Genomic DNA, 19,864 nt, shown 5'->3' with positions numbered 1-19,864 from the left:
AGATTTTTAATTCTTAAATCATTAAAAGCTACTAATAATCAAGCTGTAAGTGAGAGACATACTACATGCACTTATTCTATACAATTCATCCCTGTATATCTCAAATGTGGTATGAACTCTCACTTTCTCTTGACAGTTGTGATATATGAACCAGCATTATTACAATTCTTATTGAGGTTATATCATACATGCTGTTTTATTAGGGTTTTGTGTATTGTTCTAAAAAAAATATCCTGTGGTACTAGACAACACTGCCTTTCGCCTGCAGAGAACATTAGCAAAAATGCTGCAGTACAAATTCTTGTTAATCCTCCTTCCACAAACATGAGTGACAGTTGTCATCTACCTGGAGAAACTGCACATCTAGCATGTATTTTAATGTTAACTTGGAAGATTTGAAAACCCTTTCTGTGCAAGTGACAGGTTCTGTGTGGGTGGAGCTTGGCATGTTTCTCGGACCCCTAACAGATGCAGTTCCAGATGTAACAAATTGCCAGCTTTAAGTCAATATCAGAAAAAGATGGAAGGGTAAAAATAGCATAAGCTAAGCAGTTAGGTTGGCAGGTGGAGTATCCTTCTGAGGAGGGCAAGAGTGACAGCTACTTCTGTATCTAATGAGTGTCACTTGTGAGAGTTCCAGCAGGTGACTGGCTTCTCTGGGCAGCACTTCTGCCACTGCCTGGAGAAAAGGCACATCTAGTATGTTCTAGGATGCAAAGTTTTCAAAACATGTATGTAATGATAGACATTAAAGTAATTAATGGTAGCATATGACACCAACAAAGTGATTCTGTTATGAAGAAAACTTGAAAACTGGCTTTTGTTTCCTCATTAAAAGTTTAGAATATCATGTTAACATTAAAAGCTACTGCTGTTGTGACTTCAGTCTACTAATAACCGCAGAACTAATCCTATTTATAACCAAATAATTTATTAAAGCTTATTTATCATGTCAAAACTATGACACATATATATTTGTGAAGACATTCACCTATAAATTCACACTTATGGAAACGCCCACTGCACTTCAGAAGACCAGTAACTGTCTCTTCTGTATGTATCAGCGCTTGTGGACTATGTCTGTGGCCTTCAGAAAGAACTTTTAAACTAACTCTAAACTTAAGTCTAAAGCATCTTGGAGACACATCTGTGATTCAAATTCATTCTGGAGACACGTTCTTCAAGGCATTCAGAATGGGACCTAAGGTTCTGAAAGGTTATATATATGTTTGAAAGCAATTGGATGTATAGGGAGTGGATCAGTAGATCAGAGAAGCTAGAGTTGAGTTCCCTGCATCTATATTGTAGATAATTGGGGCTTTTATTTCAGACTAGACTTAGTCTGTTGCCCTAAACAAAATATCCCTGTGCACATTGCTCAAAGCTGTCTTAAAGGTCAGCAATTGGTTTGGATTCCTGTGCACTCATTAAGTCTGCACAGCTCATGCAGAATGAGCAGGTAGTTTTCTCTGAAATTAATCTAGTTTGTGAGTACCAAAATTGGTTTGTGAATCACCTAGTATGGAGAAAATACTCATGAGGTAAAGCACATCACAGTCCTGCTATTGCACCAGACTGGAATGTGAAGGCAGATGTAGCTAGTGGCATTTCTGTTCTGGCATGGTAAAGCTTTACTTTCCATGAGCAGAGATGCCATGCGCTCTGGAGATGCAGATCCACTGAAGACCCTCCTAAGGTGGGGCAGGAGCTGGGAAGCACCTCGGACCTGTGCTTTCCCAGTCCAACATTTGAAAAAAAATGCTCAGAAAAATGTATTAAGAGAAAGCATTACCCTGCATGAACTCCTTCTTTAGGTAGGAAAACCAGTGACAAATGATGTCATGTAATTTAAGACGCTACTGGAGTAAGTGCAGATGTTAGTTATTGGGGGCACATCTAAAAAATGAAGTAAAATATGACGTATGAAAAGGTACAGGATGTTACAAATTAGTTGCTCTTAATGAGGGGAATGAGTCATTCTTATTAGTAAGGAAAAGAATGCTGACAGCAGTTTGCAATCAAACATGGTTCAGATCCAAAGTTTAGATGATACTGATGGTCACCAAAACTTAATTTAATCAAAGCAAAATAATCAAAAGATCAAACACCATCAGTATGTAATGATTTGACCCACAAAGTAATACCTTATGCAGATGACAACTGGTACTTCTCCAAGCTGTTTTAAAGGAGATTATTGCTGCTATAAACTGTAGTCAACAGTTGATAATAGTAATATTGATTTTAATTTTTTTTCCCCTCTCCAAGATATTGGTTCTGCCACAGCCAAGCAATAGCACTATGAGGAGAAAAAATTAAAAAATCAATAATTCCCTGGTAGTTAGCAACACATTTTCTGTAAGTCTTAGAGCAGGATGTGCTGTGATAGGCTTATAATAAATATAGAACTGTGGCAGATTTTCATAAGATTGGATATCAGCTTTCCGTTTTCCATCTTGGTTTTTTTTTTATAACCAGTCTCAAAAAGATCAACTGCTTCTCTTGGTCTATAAATTCTATAGTGAAAAATATTATAACACATCCTAATAGCTTGAGCAAACATCAGAAAGCTACCTTTGACTCCTGGTCATTTGTTTTGGTGTAGCTAGGCTCTGCAATCTATACACTAGAAATAATTTCTGCTATTTTACCACTTTACCCAGGAGTAGCCCTTTGCTGTACTGATGCAGCTTCAGTTTGGTAGCCTTTGTGCAGAGTAGTGCTAATTTAGTGCCAGGTGCACCCTAAAACTGTGCAAAGCTCTCTCTTTAGCTTTTAAATCTGATGCTGTTGTGTTTCAGGTGATTTTGGTGAAATGGGGGGAACAGGGGGGAACCTGAATAAGAATAGGAAGCGAAGAAATTGTACAAATAAAGGTTAAGAGGAAAACCCTGTTCCAGGAAGTTCTCCTTCAGACAGGAGCAGATGGGGACCCATCTGGCCAGGCAGAAATGTGCCAGGCTGTGCATACTGAGAACAAGTCCGTGCTCCAAGATCCACCTCCAGCCACGAGCAGTCTTGATACTAGGCTGGTTAATCCAGTAATTAATTAGGAGGGATGTGTTTCAAGAGGGAGGCTTGGAAGAATTGGGATGGGATGAAGGTGGTGGACGCTCCGGCTGCAAAACAGTTGGGCCAATCTCTGTATGTGGCGATTAGTGCCATGAGCAGAAGTATTGGTTCATTAGTCTTTTTACTTCTGTGCTTCTCATGGGAGCTTCAGGTAAAAAAAGTAGTTCCAACAGGAAACATCTGAAAATGTATAGCTCTTATTTTGCACAGAGAAAACTTCTAATCTGCAAAACTACGAATAAAGTCACTATGTCTGAAGATTAAACCTTGTGTTCTCACCAGGTTTCGCCCTCATCTGTCAAACGACTAGGCTAAAGTAAACTTGAAATAGATTTTCATTTATTTTTCATCTTCACTGTAATCCAAAGACTGCCCTGTTAAAAGCCTTTTGTAAATCATTTGGTCAGTTTTTCTTGACAAAACAGTCCTTAAGTAATGTCATATATCAGCCTCCCTTTTGACATTTTCATTTTTTCATCTTGACATCTTCTCTTAAAAATAATACAGTGTTTCTCCTATTATCTTTTTTCAAACTTTGAGGAGGGGGGGAAGGAGGCATCAGCTCTCCCAATCATAGCAGTTGGAGTATGTGAATCAAAGATTCATATGTTAGTCTGTGGCTTTCACTCCAAGTTTTCCTTTCAGTCTTTCTACCTGCTGTTAAGGAAACAGGTGTGACAAGAGTCTCAGATTGCTACATCAAAACTGGCCACTGGAAATTGCATTGGCTTTTCTTTAGGGTGCACGTTCTCTATCAAATTCCTTCCCAAATGCAATGGGGATTTAACTCTAATCTGACAGACATGAAAAGGTGCTTCTGCTGCTACTCACATCATCATTCATGTTTGGTCTTTGTAGGCCAAGAAAAAGCCAATGAGATGATTCTTTGGGCGAAACAAGTGGAAAAAATACACTTCACTGCTAAAGCAGATAAACTGTTTTTTTCTTGCTGCTACTGTGAGTAAATGCTAGCTTGTTTGTATCGGTGCATGCAGTTAATTCTTTAATCAGAGTGGCAGAATCTTTTCTCTTAGTTGTCCATGCCTTCCTACGATACAGTGTGGTCTTCTGACAAAGATATTTTATAGTCACTTTTAACTGACTAAGAGTGACTTTTAACTGACTTCTGATTTATCAGAAGTGAAAAATCAGTGCTAAAGCAGTACGTGCCTCCATGCAGAGCGATGTAAAGCTAACATGAGTCAGTATGACAGTGTGCCGTGCTGGCACATCCATACGTTTCTGTTTGGGAATGACTGTACAACGGTAGTTGCTGAGGCATTCTTCACCACAACATCGAATACAATGCCAGCCCAAGTAACACGTCACCTAGTATTCAGCAGAACCGTATATTCAGTTGCTGTAGACTAATACAATGCTTTTATCTTCAGTGAATCCTGTCAATCAGTACAACTGGAGATCCAGCCCCAGTATACTGGTGGAAATACTTTGTAGGCTTGTGAAAGCAGGCATGCGGAAGCACTTTCTCCCTGGGGACTAGAATGCAGTGGTTTCAGTGCTAGTGCGTATTAATAATTAAAAGAAGATGGAGGATATGGTGAGGAGAGCCATCTGAAGGGACATGTGAGGAGGCAAGGCCTTTCTCCAGAGCTTGGTTTAGGTCTCTTGGTAGCTGAACGCGTTCAGACCTGTTGGTCCTTAGGGAAGTTTTCTTTCTATTGTCACCAGGTGGCTTTGACTGTGCCCACTCTACCCTGCTCTTGAGGATCTTTTTCCCCTACATGAGTGCTCTGGTTCCTGAAGTAAGGAGGACCCTTCTCTCACTGCCCTGGCCACTCTTCTTAAAGCAGTGAGATGCAAAACTTATTAAAATCTGTGTCACAGGGAAGAAAGCTGAGGACAAGGAAGCTAAGACATCTTGGTAGAAGTGAAGTTGTGAAGTTCTTTGTGAAGTTGGATTTTTTTCTACAGCCATTCAGAAATAAATGCAGTTATGGCACCTGTGGGCCAGGACCTTCAGTGCACAGAAGAAAGCATCCCATCAAGTTTTGGTACCTAAACAGACAGGAAGGGAGGAACTCTGGGTTCCTAAAAAAGGTTTCACACAACACCTTTTCTCTGTCACCAAAGTGAAATATAACTGCCATGCTAAAAGGTTTTGCAGCAGCAATTTGCTTTGAATTGCAAGCATAAGATAAATGTGCTATACAGGTCTCAGTTCCTCAGCTGTGAAGGTGGTAAAAAGGAAAATGTTCTCTGGTCCAGAACAAAACAGTATTTAGAAAGATCTTGTTTCAAAGCTTCCAAAGAATCCTAATGCAAGTAGAGATATTCTGCATTCCCTTTGTTGTTTGCATAATGTTCTGCCCACTTGCTTTCCAGCTGTACAAGTACCACTTTCTTGATCACTGAATTTTCTGATGTCATTAGAACCACCTGTCATCTATCTCAACTCTTAAAAAAAAGTCTAATGTTGTTTAAAGTTTTCCTTCTATGAGGAACTGTATTTCTTCTAGAGCAATTTTTTTCCCTAAATGTGCCTTTCCTAAATAGTATCCCACCACATGCTATGTAGGTAAATGTGTTTGAAATGTAGCATCATCAAAGTCAAGGGGAACATAGCCTTTGACCTCCGTGGAGGAAGTCTCATGGAATAAAATAGGAACTGTCTCTCTGAATAGGAACTGTCTCTCTATTTCCAATCTGGAAATAGAGTATGATTCAGAGCTAAGTATCAGAATCCATGATATGTTTCTCATTTAAAAAGTAATAAAAAGTTGAAGTACATAGAAATAATTGAAATGCTGCCTGAGAAGGAATTATTTTAAGAGTACTTCTGGTTTATATTATCCAAAGCATCTCAATGGAATAGCTTTGTATTAATAATATCTCATCTATTATGTATATTGCAATATGCCTAACACAATTGCTGAAGTAATTAGGTGTTGCTAATTCTTCTTCCCTTTCTTTTTCTTCCCTTTTCTGAAACGGTAAAGTCATTAGGAGAGTAGTTTAAAGTAGAGTATACATTACACTACAGACTTCCCACAGATTAGCAGCATCAGCCATTATGTTTCTCATTTTTCTACTTCTGCCTAAATATCTAAGCTGCTCCTGAGCTCTTCATCTCTTCTGTCTCCATTTTAATGCCCACTAACTGCACTGTACCATAGCATCATTGCATTATTTATTTTTGATTATTTAATATTTCACTAGAATTCTATTCTTCAACTTACTTTAATGTAGCCCTATTTTAAAGGTGCAAAATAAGGAAGTCAGGGGATAAAATAGCTGAATATTGAATTTTACATCTGAAAGTTCTGAATTAATCTGGATTAGAGAGTTCTGATTTATCCTGTCTATAATACACTGACCAAGTTTTGAGGTGCCTTTTTACTGAGGCTTGATCATTAATAATTATCTTAAATCTTTTGTAAGTGTCTGAAAAGTCCCTGGGGAAAATGCAGAGGATTTAGAATTAAATTTGTGAGGCTTCTGCTGGTTTCGATATTTTTCCCACTGTGCCTCCATAAGAGATTCCCTCTGTTAAGTCATCACTAAAGCAATCGTGTGCTACTTAACAGAGGTGCTATTTTCTACTTCATGTGTCTCCCTATGAATTGTGCAAGAGGCATTAGAGAGCCCTGCCTTCCACTGAACACATAAGAAGTCATAGGAGAAAAAGCTTTACAGATTTATTACATTCTACATGCATTGCCTTTCTGGGAGGGAGGAAGGGAGGGGGAGAATTGGCAGCAGGTCATGCTGCAAAATCTGCAAGGACACAGGAAAATCTTTGCTAACCCCCAAAGATTTTTTTTTTAATAGCTCCTTTCAGCAGTCATCACTAATTATGAACATGTTTTTCAGGCATTACTTAGAGGTAACATTAGAGAAGCACGTCACAATGTTTGATTCCTCTTACCATTGACTGTACACACACAATTTCCAAGTCAAGTTTGGGAGGAGGGCAGGGAGCAAAGCCCAGGGGTGCTCTGAGAGGAGGCAGGTAGTTAGCATCCTTCCAGATGGCACTTCCTAACTCACCTCTCACCACTAGCTGTGGGCTTCCTATGGCGTGAACTCAATCCCTTTGGGGAGAGGTGTGACTTTTCACCTATGGTGGGCAGGCTTGCTCCCCTACTGGGGAGCTTATTTCCAGAGGAATTATATAGCACCAGCAGCCTCTTTGCAGCTGGGCAGTGAGTGATCAAAAGTAGGCAGAAATTAAACAAAATGCTTTTTGTCACTTGCTGCCGTCTAGGTGATGCTAACCTCTTACACATTTTCTAGTGCATGATCCATGTGCGGGTTTGCTATGAGCAGCAGCATATGTTTAGGCAACTGGATCAGGCCACATGCATGTTATTATTTCCCATTGAAAAGTTCTGTGTTATTTTCCCGTGTGCAAACAGCAAGTCACATGGTGTTAATGTAGTTTAGCTTGTTTGGAAGAAAAAGCAAAATAAACAAAGAAAATATAAGAGGATATAGAATCTCATCAAGAAATACAGGCATATCATGTTTTGAAGAATCCTCCATCTTTGATTGTGATGGAGCTCAGCATCGTGCGCTCCAATTTCAAACAAAATTGAATCTTAACGGTTGCTGAGCTGTGTATGTGATGCACCATGGTCTGCTTTTCCACATATGACTGAGTCCTTATGGATTTCTGTTTGGCTTGGTCCTCTGAAGAGCAAATATAATTGGCGGACTGCTCTGCTGAAATGCTGTGCTCTGCTTCAAGATTATTTTCATTTGGGGCAAAAATTCAACCACTGACGTTATTAGGCTGAGCAACATAAGGCCTAAATACTAATCTGAGGTTTCTTAGTCAGTTCTTGACTTCTCAGACCTTCACTGTTTTGCCATCTGCTATAATTGAAAATTGCCTTCTGCAACCAGAGGGAAAATCTAATTTCTCAGCAAGCCATATGGGGTTATTAAGATCATTAAACCCCAGTATGCCATAATGCCTCAGCCAAAAGGACCATGGGGCATGTAAATATTGTGTGATTCATTTTATAGATTCAGACTGCAAGTTAGGAATTATTTTGATGGCTATCTTATGATGAAAAATGGTGGTCAAGTAGGTTACTGCAGATGTTGCTTGGTGAGGTCAATCCATTGCACGTTTGTTTAGAGCTGTGATGGATGAGAAGTGGTTTAATAGTGTTTGATTGCAAAGGGTAAATCTTTTGTACCAGTCTGACAAATGATCAGAACCCAGCCAGTGTCCTCAGTTGTACCAGTGATGCTAAAGGCAGCCTTAAATTTTGGTATTGAGAAACCAGAGAATACAATTTTCTACTTTTCAGGAGGACCCAGGCTAGGTTCCTAGTACAGGATGAGGAAGCCGATGACGTAAATTGTACTCCTTCTCCTCTCCTAAGAATGGGAAAGTCATCCCCCTGAAGATGCCTGTTCTTGAACATTTTGAAACTGAGCTGCTGGATTTTTTTCTTTATTTCTTCTATTTCTGTAGTTATGGTATATTGTAAGATTTCTTCCTAGCAAAACCCACTTCTATATATTTGATACAGAATGAGAATGGTAAATCTGATTTTCGGTTAATAACGCTTCAGAAATGAATGCAGGAGCTGTGAAATTTACATGAAATTAAAGAAAGAATAGTTCAGTAAATGCAAATAAATGCAGAAATGAGTATTTTAATTTGGATTCATGATTAATGCCAAAGGATTACCAGCAAACCATTACAATGTGGTGATGACATAAAACCCCAATGGGAATAAAAATTCTGTATGCACTAGTTAACTGATGACAGTAAGCTATTTTTAGTAGGACAGCTCAGAGTAATTTATTTTTTCTTTTTGAAAAATATGGCTATTGATTATATTTCAAGTTTTGTCTCTATGTTAATTATATCTCAGAATATTTTTTACTGGTATTCTATTGTATTGGTTCCTGCATTTTACAATGTGACAAACATGGTCAGTAGACTTACTGCCATTCTGCAGGTTATTAAACGAATTATATTGAAAATGGGCATTACTGATTGCCACTTTTCCTTGCACTATTTAGCTAATGGAGTTGAGAACAAGTTCTTATAATTACTTATAAGAAAGAAGAGTGAAGAATTCTTCCCTTCTTCAGTTTTCTAGTGATCTCAATCTCACTGCATTTATTTTCTCTGTAGGTCATGGTTTATCTTTTAAGGCAATTGAAACTAAAGCATGTCTGAATAGGGTTTTGCATCTGTAGCACTGGGGTCAATACATCTTACTATTTTGAAATCAAGATAACTTAAAGGAAATAAAGAGAAATCTTTTCTGTTCTAATTGCATTTATACTGTCTAAATAGCTTGCTTCCTTCTTATAGTGCTCCTGGAAATCACAAGTAGAATAAGAAAGAGATCATTACTATTTTTCCAAAAGTTGAGATTCCAGTCAAATTTCATATATGTGTGTGTTCTTTCTTTTTCCTAACATGGTCTTTGAGAAGCCATGAAAAAATACTGACTTTTAGTTTGCATGAGGAGTGTGTTTTTGTTGTTGTGATTTTTATTGCTGTATTTTTATTTTTGTTTGGAATCTTACAGCCTTTCCCACTTCCTATGCTTTGGCTCACCTAACAGAATACTCCACCTGAAAGAGATACAGTTTGTATGCCTGCTAGATGTGTCCTGGGTGTAGACCTAGTGTTCTCTATCTACTCATGAACGTTCAGGACCCCACCCTGCATGGTATGTAGAATTAGTCCGCCCTAATGTGTATAGCCTCCAGGTAGGCATAGCTTTTCAGACAAAATGTGCTTGGGATGGGAGATAAATACCTCTTCATTAAGTCAGAATTCTCAGACTTAACGAATACCTCTTCATTAAGTCAGGATGCTCAGACTTACCATGACTTTGCATCTAGTTAAATGAACCTGCTGCCATTATGCCATCGCATTTCTATACCAAAGCATTATTCTTCACCACTGTCTCTTGTGCATTAGGCCCAAGAATGTGCCTCTTTTGTTGCAACGACTCTTTTGTAGTAACATTCATTTGAGATGATTGTATGAAAAAATCCTTGCTCTGCACTAATTGCCGTGTCCACCCTAATACATCTCATACAAGGGAAAAAATGAACAGAGACCTCAGTAATGAAATGTTGCTGGCAGGGCATGCGTGTGCTTAAAGAAACTATCTTTATGCCTGAAAGCTAATTAAAGGCAGCACAAACGAAGCAAAATCCTAACTCATCTGAAACTAATGGGAATTTCATCTCCACCATGCGCAAGTTTTGTTTCTGGCTTCTTTATGCATTGCTAGTAGTGCTGGTCTTTGATGTGGATCACAAGTGAGTCTATGAGGAATTATGCAATGAAAACAATTTGAAGCCATCCCTGACCTAATCTGGCTTGAAAAAGATCAAGAGATCATAATAGCATTACTGTCATATAAGGCTGAGCATGTTTATATTTGTCTAACTTCAATCATTAGGGTGCCCTGAACTATGCGTGACTCACCTGTATGTCCTTACGTATTGCATTATCAAAGCAGTAAAGGTGTACATGCTTATTGTAGCTTAATGTCTCAAATTTTGAGAATTAGTCCAATCTTAAGCATCAGTGCCATGTGCAAATTGTGTTTTATTGATTCCTCTTTTCTCATTATTGGACTGATTCTCCCTGCACAGGATTTTTTCATAGTCTTTGCTTAATTTTTTGTTTCACTCTTAGTAGTATATCTAATCAATATTTATTTTTACCTGTGTGAGTGGTTCAGAGCATCATTGGGCTTCCTTAGTTTTAAGTAGCAGGTTACAAGCTTTGTTTCAATAAAACTGGCGATACTGGAAATATCTTCTGGGAATGAGTCAAAAAGATTGTTTATAGCAGTTCCTCTACTGCAAAGCTGTTTAAGAAACAGAAATGTTATTTACTAGTGTTATAATACAACTTTTGTTAGGTAGAAATGCTTTTTGTACCTGATAAATGGCGAAAACTGACTTAAGTAAAATATACTCTGGCTTTAGCCTGAGTTTCCACTACCAAAATTGGTACAAACACATTTGAACATAATATAAAACGCAGGGTCATCTTCCCAGAAGGGATAGTCAAGGGAGCAGATAATAAGTTAAAACCTAAAAAGCACTGCTAGGAAAGGAACTATAATTTTTCCCTATTTTCAAAAATAAAGGCTCAACTTCAGGCTCCAAAAATCCATGGCTGACTTGAGATTAAGGTTGAAGGAGGAGTCGTGACAGCTATTTACTTATTTCAGTAAGCCAGTGGTGAACTTTGCCTTAGGCTCTGCTGCCTTTGTCCCACAGGCAGGACAGGAGAGAATTAATACAAGGCAAGGAAACAAGAAGCTCTCCCCCATGTCTGATAGGAGTACTTGTCCTTCCAGAAAACTACTGTAGAAAATGAAAAGGATGAGCTCAACCACATTTCCTACGTTCTTGAACTGTATAGAATTTAGCAGAGACAAACATTGTATTTTCTGTTTTAAAAAATACTCTTTTCCTGATAGATAATTGCCCTACTGTTCATCAGTGCCAGTGAATTTCTCATTGAATAATATTCTATTTCATAATGAGCATCATTAGAATTGGATAACCCACAATTCCTTAAAGTTTCAGAGAGTCCTCAGCACTGGCAGAGCTAAAATTCTGGGCAGGACCACCCTTGGTCCTCAAATCTGTTTCGTTAATCTACAAGTAACCTGATTTTGTAATGCCAAATAGTAGTAAATGTTATCTTTGAGTTAGTTCTTAAGAAAATTCAAATGTAAGCAGTTAAATACAACTGTAAACAGATTAAATCTGAGCTTTGTTTTTAAGGACAATAACCATGTAGTGCTACTAACAAAAATGTGTGTCCTTTGCTTGGATAAACACCCCTAATGGGATTGTTTAGTGTGCAATGACTTCATCAAACTAAGAGACTTCGCTGTAAATCAGCTTTAAAAATAGATTTCTAATAGATATTAACAAATTAATATTTAGCTATGCTGTACGCTTAAACTCTTGGACCCATGCTGAGAACAGTGCTAAGAACCCTTATAGCACTGATAGGTATCTGCAGCCTAATGTGAATGAAAACAACCCCTGCTTTAAATGGGATATTACTAGGGACTCTCACTTGAGTTCAGTGTTGCCAGTCACCAAGCCAAAAAAATGGAAAGAGAAAGATCTAGCCTGTTTGTCTAGCTCCTCATCACGAAGGAGTTTAGTTATAATAATTTATTTCTTGTATCTATGGAGTTAAAATCCAACAGCTGATCTTGAGGAGGTGCAATGTCAACTCAGCAGTTTGAGATCTCTTTAGAAGATTAAATCTGTCAAGAAAATGGACTTCTATAATACAGAATCACAGAATAACCAGGTTGGAAGAGACCCACCGGATCATCGAGTCCAACTGTTCCTATCAAACACTAAACCATATCCCTCAGCACCTCGTCCACCCGTGCCTTAAACACCTCCAGGGAAGGGGACTCAACCACCTCCCTGGGCAGCCTGTTCCAGTGCCCAATGACCCTTTCTGTGAAGAATTTTTTCCTAATGTCCAGCCTGAACCTCCCCTGGTGGAGCTTGAGGCCATTCCCTCTTGTCCTGTCCCCTGTCACTTGGGAGAAGAGGCCAGCACCCTCCTCTCTACAACCTCCTTTCAGGTAGTTGTAGAGAGCAATGAGGTCACCCCTCAGCCTCCTCTTCTCCAGGCTAAACAATCCTAGCTCTCTCATATGCATCTGTCTTCCTGTGTGTGATCCTTATAAGCGAGAAGGGTTATATACCCACATTGATGCTTAGCACCTACAAAGCTAAACCTATCTTTAAGATTTTTATGCGTTGCTTAGAGATCAGCTCAATTCTTCACAGGCATCAAGGGTCCTTCAAGGAGTGTCCCCTTAGTTCAAGATTTAAATACGTTTTCTTTCACATCCTTTCTCTGTTGAGCAAAGTTACACAGTGTATATAATAACACCCATACATTTAAGATTTTCTATCATCTTGTTATCAGTACAAGTAATAAATCAGGGAATTTGTCACTTTTAACTTTGCTCATGGTACCATATATATCTGCTGAAGTGTTTGTATGGATAAGACATGCTATATGCAGCTAAAAGATCCAGAGAATTATGTTCACATCAGTGAACATAAAAGTCTCATCAAGTTTTTCTGTAATAACACTTTTCAGCTGAATTGGCCATGCTGTGACCTCTGTTAAATTTATGGGAATGAGAGATTTGAGGCTACTCACTGGACTTTCAAGTTCTTGAATGATTGTGAGACGAAAAGAATCATTTAGGGATCCCTTCAGTATAAAATGCCACAATTCAGAGTTTCCTTGAGTCTTACTGCTGATACGGAGAGTTATGTTTAGACCTGCATAACCCCTCAGTTATCTTTGACAAAAAGCAAGACACGAGTCTCTGTAAACCATATCTGAACAGATAAAGAACCAGAAAATACAGTGAAGATTGGGTTCTGCCAGGTCTTCTCTAAGACATTGCAGAGTATGAGTTCAAAGAAACTAATAATAATTCAATCTTTAATCTCACAGAACCAGAGTAATATTGTAAAGGGGTGTGCCTGTGCCTGGGAACCTCTAGCTTGTATATTTTTTCTTGTCTCTCTCCTGATTTTTGTGTAGCATTTCTGTGAAGGATCAATGTGTTTGAGAACTCTAGGCTAGTTCCATACAAACAACAGCAACATGCACCAAAACTATGATTCAACTTAATTTTAAAGAAATAACTCCTTCTGCACTAAGCAGAAGAGTTATGAATATACAAAATATCCCTAGTGACTGGTATTAGTGAGATGCACAATAAAGCACGCTCAGTGGTATATGGGACATTTTTGATAGCAACATAGACACCACCGGAAAGGTTTCTGTTGGGTGAATCATCTCAGGGCAGCCTGAAAAGCACATCATTGTTTTCCAGGCTCTGATGGAGATAATACCTTTTGTGTGTGTTTCATCATGCTTTACTGTATTTTGCTGGCCTTTCCGATAAAAGGACTTGGCAATGCAGCACTTGTCCTGTCTGCCACTGAATATCAGTCAGACTGAATATGTTTGAGGGATGAGGCAAAAACAGTGCCAGAAAGCACCTGAAAAGTTCATGTGGGGAAGTTCCCATGGGAGGAGTTAGGCAGGAATGAGACAGTGAGCTGAGGTTTGCAGCACAGGTGGGTATGTGAAGAAGAGTAGTAGAAAGACTCAGGTCTGGGTTTCAAAGGGGAAGAGAAAAAGGAAAAAATCCTAGGGATCCAAAGGAGCTTCTGTAGCTACAGATTGTTCTAACTTTGGGAAACCCTGCTGGACTGAGAATAAGGAAAGAAGAAAGGCTGTGCCATCCACAGATACAGTGAACAGGGAGGAGATTTTTTTTTGCAAGTTTCATATTTCACCTGGCAGTACCAAATTTTCTTTATCTTGCTGTAGTCTGCAGTCCAGTAACGCTACTGTTGAAGATCAAAAGGGCTGTTGGTGTTTTTGGAGGGCTTTAGGTAAAAGCAGCTCCACCTCAGGCCTTGTCACAAAGATACAAATATGGATGTGGGCTTGGAGAGGTAGTTACCTTTTGTACCACTGAGGATTTCGTTTCGTAGAACTATGTTACAGAATGCTATTTTAATTCCAAACTGGGAAATTTGGGGATATATCTTACCTAAGACTTTGGTGAGCTTTTGGTCTGCAGAATTCTTAAAGATTATAGAGGTTGTTAAATTGAAGCATAGAACTTGACTATTTGAAGATTTACAGCCAATATGGGGTTAAAAACCTGCAGTGTACCATTTTATATCTTCTACCATAGTTAATAAAAATAACAGTATCTTTTACTTCCAGACTGAGTGTACCTTTGTCAGTAGATAGGAATATTTTTCCAGAAATAATATTTAATTAAAAAAAATTTCTCAAAGGATATTTAGATTTTCATAGGGGCCCTTCCTACAACTGGAGGTCATTATGCAGGTTTTCTGTATGTGCATCCTTCAGAAGACTGCTGAGTTATCCCATACAAAAAGTTGCCAAGTATATAAATTAAACGTAGGGAATGAAACTGTTACCTGCAGGTTTTGTATTAGTGGTGAATGGACAATAATTACATTATACTTTCACTGATAAGGGAGGATATTCTTGCAATGTGTAGGACCCTATAAATATATTGCTGAGACCACAATTGCATAAATGCTTGTGATAAAGTACTTTGCCAAAAGTCACCGAACAAGTCTTTGACACTGTGAACCTACCATAGATCTTATGGCTTTAATTTTTCTTCTTAAAGCTCTAAGTTTGGCAGTAGCAAGCAAGGAGATTCTCTGAGTAAAGACCTCCCAGGCATTTGTTAACAAACGAGAGGAGACAATCCCCCCAAGCCCATTCTGTGGGTTCCACCCATGGAAATGCTGATGATTATGGTGGCTTCCTAGTTAGCATGTGTATAATTTGGAAGAATTAAAATTAGGTATCTGGTGAACTGTATGTTGGAGCTGTTTTCACTGGAAACAAGGTGAAAGGTTTTGATGTAAGAATCTGATGATGATAACGCTTTACTAATCACTATGGTAGCTTTGGTGGATGTTAAATGTAGCAATATGGTTTGCCTTAAAGAAGATGCCCCATAGATATCCATCTACGTGTGTGAATATAGGTAAATATTTGATAGCACATTTAGCTTGGGAAAACAAGTAAATTTTGTCAAATGGTGTGTGGCAATGAGATTCTTCGGCAACTTCCATGAGATCATTCATTTTCGCCTGCCAAACTAGGAGGGTGAGAGCGTTAAGAGTTAGTTTGAATAAAGCAATAATCTGCTGGCCTTGCTGGACTCAATTGGTTTGCCTTTTCTTTCCTTTTTTTTTTAAAGATAACTTTGTGGCTTTCCCTGGAGTGACTAATCAGAGGGACAAACCTGAAAAGGCATGAAATATTTAATTAGTGTCTTTTCTTCTGACTAGCCAACAGTCCTAACCAGATGTCTTCACTTCAGAGCAATCTAGGTAATCAGCCTGGTAACGTCACTGCATCGCATATCAGGCACTTGGCACTTTGAACACTAACTGCATCCCAGAAAATGTCTACTAAGGAAGGTTACTTCTCAAAATAACTTTCAAAACCTGATAGTAAGCTTCATAGAGGGCTGAAAACTATCTTCTTTTTTATTTTGTTTTGTACATTGCACTGTAATCCAGTCCTTCACTGTTTTGCACTATCAAAATTACTACAGGAAACTAGCATAACAAAGAAGCACTTAATGGTGGTTTTGTCTCAGAGGAGAGGAAAAACAAAGTCAGTGTGGAGAATAAAGAGAGAGGATTTTATTTCAATGATCTGATTTCATGCAGCATATATTTTCAGCTTCTATTCAGAGTCATACCGACATGTTGGTATGCAATTTCAGTCGGTAGAGCAAAACCCCTATCTTTATTGTTAATGAGATTTGTGTAAATAACTTGCTAGAAAACATATTGAAAATACATAATTCACCACTAAAAATGAATGCAGACGTCAGGTATGAACCACTAAATTTACTAGGCTTCCTGCAATGTGCTTTGCAATGGATAATTCAAATAATATGTACGTATGTTATTTTTGGCATATTAGCTGCTTTATGCAGAGCTAGCACTGAATTCTGTAGTATTATATCAATGTGTGTGCAGGACATTTTTGCTATTAGGCATATTTTTGGTTACACAATACTGGCTGGGAGCTGAATATAATTGAGATATGCTAAGTTATGAGAAATGATACCTATTTCTATTCAGAAAACCACTGTTTGTCAGAGGACCGTGGATCTTAGAATCATAGAATAGTTTGCGTTGGAAGGGACCTTAAAGATCATTCAGTTCGAACCCCCCTGCCATAGGTAGGGACATCCCACTAAATCAGGCTGCCCAAGGCCCCATCCAGCCTGACGCTGAACACCTCCAGGGATGGGGCAGCCACATTTTCCCTGGGCAACCTGTTCCAGTGTCTTACCACTCCCATAGTGAAGAAATTCTTCCTAATGTCTAGTCTAGATTTGCTCCTCTCTAGTTTATACCTGTTACCCCTCATCCTATAACCACAAGTCTTTATGAATAGTCCCTCTCCAGCTTTCTTGTAGCCCCTTTCAGGTACTGGAAGGTTGCTATAAGATCTCCTTGAAGCCTTCTCTTCTCCAGGCTGAAGGAGCCCAACTCTCTCAGCCTGTCTTCACATGGAAGTTGCTCCAGCCCTCTGATGATCTTTGTAGCCCTCCTCTGGACCTGTTCCAACAGCTCCATATCCTTCATACGTTGAGGATTCCAGAACTGGACACAGTACTCCAGATGAGGTCTCACAAGAGAGGAATAGAGGGGCAGAATGACCTCCTTTGAGCTGCTGGCCACGCTTCTTTTGATGCAGCCCAGGATGTGGATGGCTGCACACTGCCCCATGTCCTTCTCTACAGGGCAGCTCTCAATCTTCTGAGTACTGAGTTTATCAGATGAACTGAACAGGCTGTTTGCCCTCATCATGGGGTCTGCTGGGGTGGGATTTGGCCTGTTCTCCTCTTTCCATTTGGTTTATCTTAAGCCCTGTCTAAGTCCTATGCTTAAATTCATTCTTCAGCTACAACCAGCATTTTTTTAGAAACTGGAGGCACATGGAAGGGATTTGATGACCAGGTGGGGCAGAATGGTAGGGAAGTTCAAACATAAATTTTATGTTCCCCAAAGGCTTACAGGTTTTGCATATCTGCTACTGTTCTGATCTTTTTTGGAGACAAGAACAAAAATCAGATTTCAAGTGCCCACCAAATTCAGAGCGTATAGCCTTTTATTTTGTTCTCATTTCTAGGTGGATGCTGCTTTGTAAAAATAAACTTGATGTGAAACTTTCCCTCCCACAGAAGCTAACGACATTGAATGCAGCACTCCTAAGCCTAACTCATTTCTATTTATTGGCTAAACTTCAGATAAAGGCTTTACCTCCCCCAGTGCAAACTTAGGGGTCTTTCTCATATTGTAAATAATTTGCTTTGGAAGCATTAAATCTCGAACAAGGGTTTTAAGAAAATATCGTCCTTTTGACTTCAGATTAATCTGCGTGCTGCACTATAAATCTGTGACACTCATTACCAGTCCCTATTTTATGGAGTGTTCCCATTATCAGTACTGCCAGGGTGAGAGTAGTAGTCACAGAAGCAAAAAAAATCCGACCCCAAAGCTCTGTAATGAAACATATATTGTAGAATCAATATACTACAATAGTTTCTGAAGAGCTTTATATTCTGTACGACACACTGAAATCTCCTTTATAGATTGCCTTTGTAATGCAAAATTTGTCAGTCCTCCACTGTGAGTCAATCCAAGATCAAACCAAACTGAGGATGGTGTAAATTTTCCATGTGAAAACTGAACAATCACACAAAAGTCAAAACTGATACCAGTGCCTCCTCTTGATAGGATCGCAATTCAAAATGCCTACTGGACTTTGAAGCAGAAGCATCAGTCTGTTGATAGCGCTCACAGGAAGAGCTGGCAAAAATGAATGGGTTTTTTTGGAGGCAACTGTTAGCTGGTGTGATGTGACTGTATTGTAGCAAGATTTTGAGAGCTGTCATGATTGCTTGGAAAAAGCAATATGATTTCAGGCCAACTAATTTAATCCCTTTGATGCCAAGAGATTTGCTACTGCTAAGTCCAAACACAGAGAGATCTCACAAGCACTTTTATTAAGGCAAACTATGTGAAAAGTTCACTCCATATTGATGGACAGGATTATTAGAGAAAAGCAATAATTTGCTGAAGCCTTATTTTCATGCCATTTCTGGATATGATATTAAAGTTAGCTGCAAGGCCAGCTTTCCCCCCTCTCCCCATCCACCTCAGGATGGCATAGATTTGGTAAACTCCACCAAGAGTCCTCTCAACGGTATTGTCAACATTAGAAACACAGCACATATCCATGCCTCAGGAATAAACAGAAATAAAGCTCTTCCCTGAAGTAACTTAACCAGAATTCATTCTCCCCTACTTTTTATTGTTCAGTTCACCCCTGTAAAGCTTTCCAGCATTTATATTCATTTTGTACTGTCAAAAGCCGAACAGGAGTAAGATAACAAATGGTTCTGGTAGCAGCTGTCACCACCTACTGTCTGTGTATGCCTGTGTGAATCTCTAAATGGAAATAAAGTACTTTAATAACACATTTTCTCTAAACTGTCCTCGTGGATAAAGTTACTCTCAAATCAGTCCATGAATGCTTTCCAAACCAGTGCCTGCTTCAGCCTGCATCTCTGTTTCTCCTCTGCAGAGTCTAGGTAGGTATGCAGCAGTATGATTTAAGGACATTTCAGACAGAAAATAAATTAACAGCATACTTTCTGACTGCAGCTTGCCTGCCTTAGCTGTTTTTGGTGTTTGAAAATTGTCCTAACTTGCCTAATATTCTTGCTACAAATTAAGCCGACTGCCCATTGCATTTTTGTGCTGCATTGGCTCTAGGGAGGAAGCACCTAAAGCCACACATTGAAGACGAATTGCTCTGCACTCCTTGTTCTTGTACAATACCTTCCAGGAGCAGATGGTGGCTGGGCGGATAAATATCTCCAATTTCTTAGGGCCCTGAACATAAAAGAAATTATTTCAAGATAGGCTCTAAGGCACTGCTTTACATTGAGACACGTGAGATACTTTTAGGTTTATCTGCTTTTGAGCATCACAATGCCTGTGATGCATGCGAGGATCTGTGAGGTTCAGGGACATAAAGATTTTTAGCCTCCCAACTTTTAGAGAAGCCTTTTAAGCACAAATCTGAGCCCATGTCGTTCAAGATGGGGTAGTGTCTCATCCAGAACTGTTCCGAGTCTATTTTTTCCCTCTTTCCACCCCCACCCCCTTCATG

General features: G+C 39.0%; 1 protein-coding gene across 1 annotated transcript in view; it reads right to left on the bottom strand.

Annotated features, from left to right (window-relative positions):
* SPATA16 (spermatogenesis associated 16) overlaps nt 1-19,864 on the bottom strand; it is a 77,699-nt gene that overhangs the window by 50,870 nt on the left and 6,965 nt on the right. Inside the window, exon 2 of the mRNA XM_069864571.1 lies at nt 10,747-10,892. Within this exon, the coding sequence (XP_069720672.1) occupies nt 10,747-10,892 (146 nt within the window). The remainder of the gene's footprint in view (nt 1-10,746; nt 10,893-19,864) is intronic.

This window comes from Phaenicophaeus curvirostris, chromosome 10 (assembly GCF_032191515.1).
Source record: "Phaenicophaeus curvirostris isolate KB17595 chromosome 10, BPBGC_Pcur_1.0, whole genome shotgun sequence".
Taxonomy (NCBI): Eukaryota; Metazoa; Chordata; class Aves; order Cuculiformes; family Cuculidae; genus Phaenicophaeus; species Phaenicophaeus curvirostris.
This window is presented reverse-complemented; position numbering and strand designations above follow the sequence as displayed.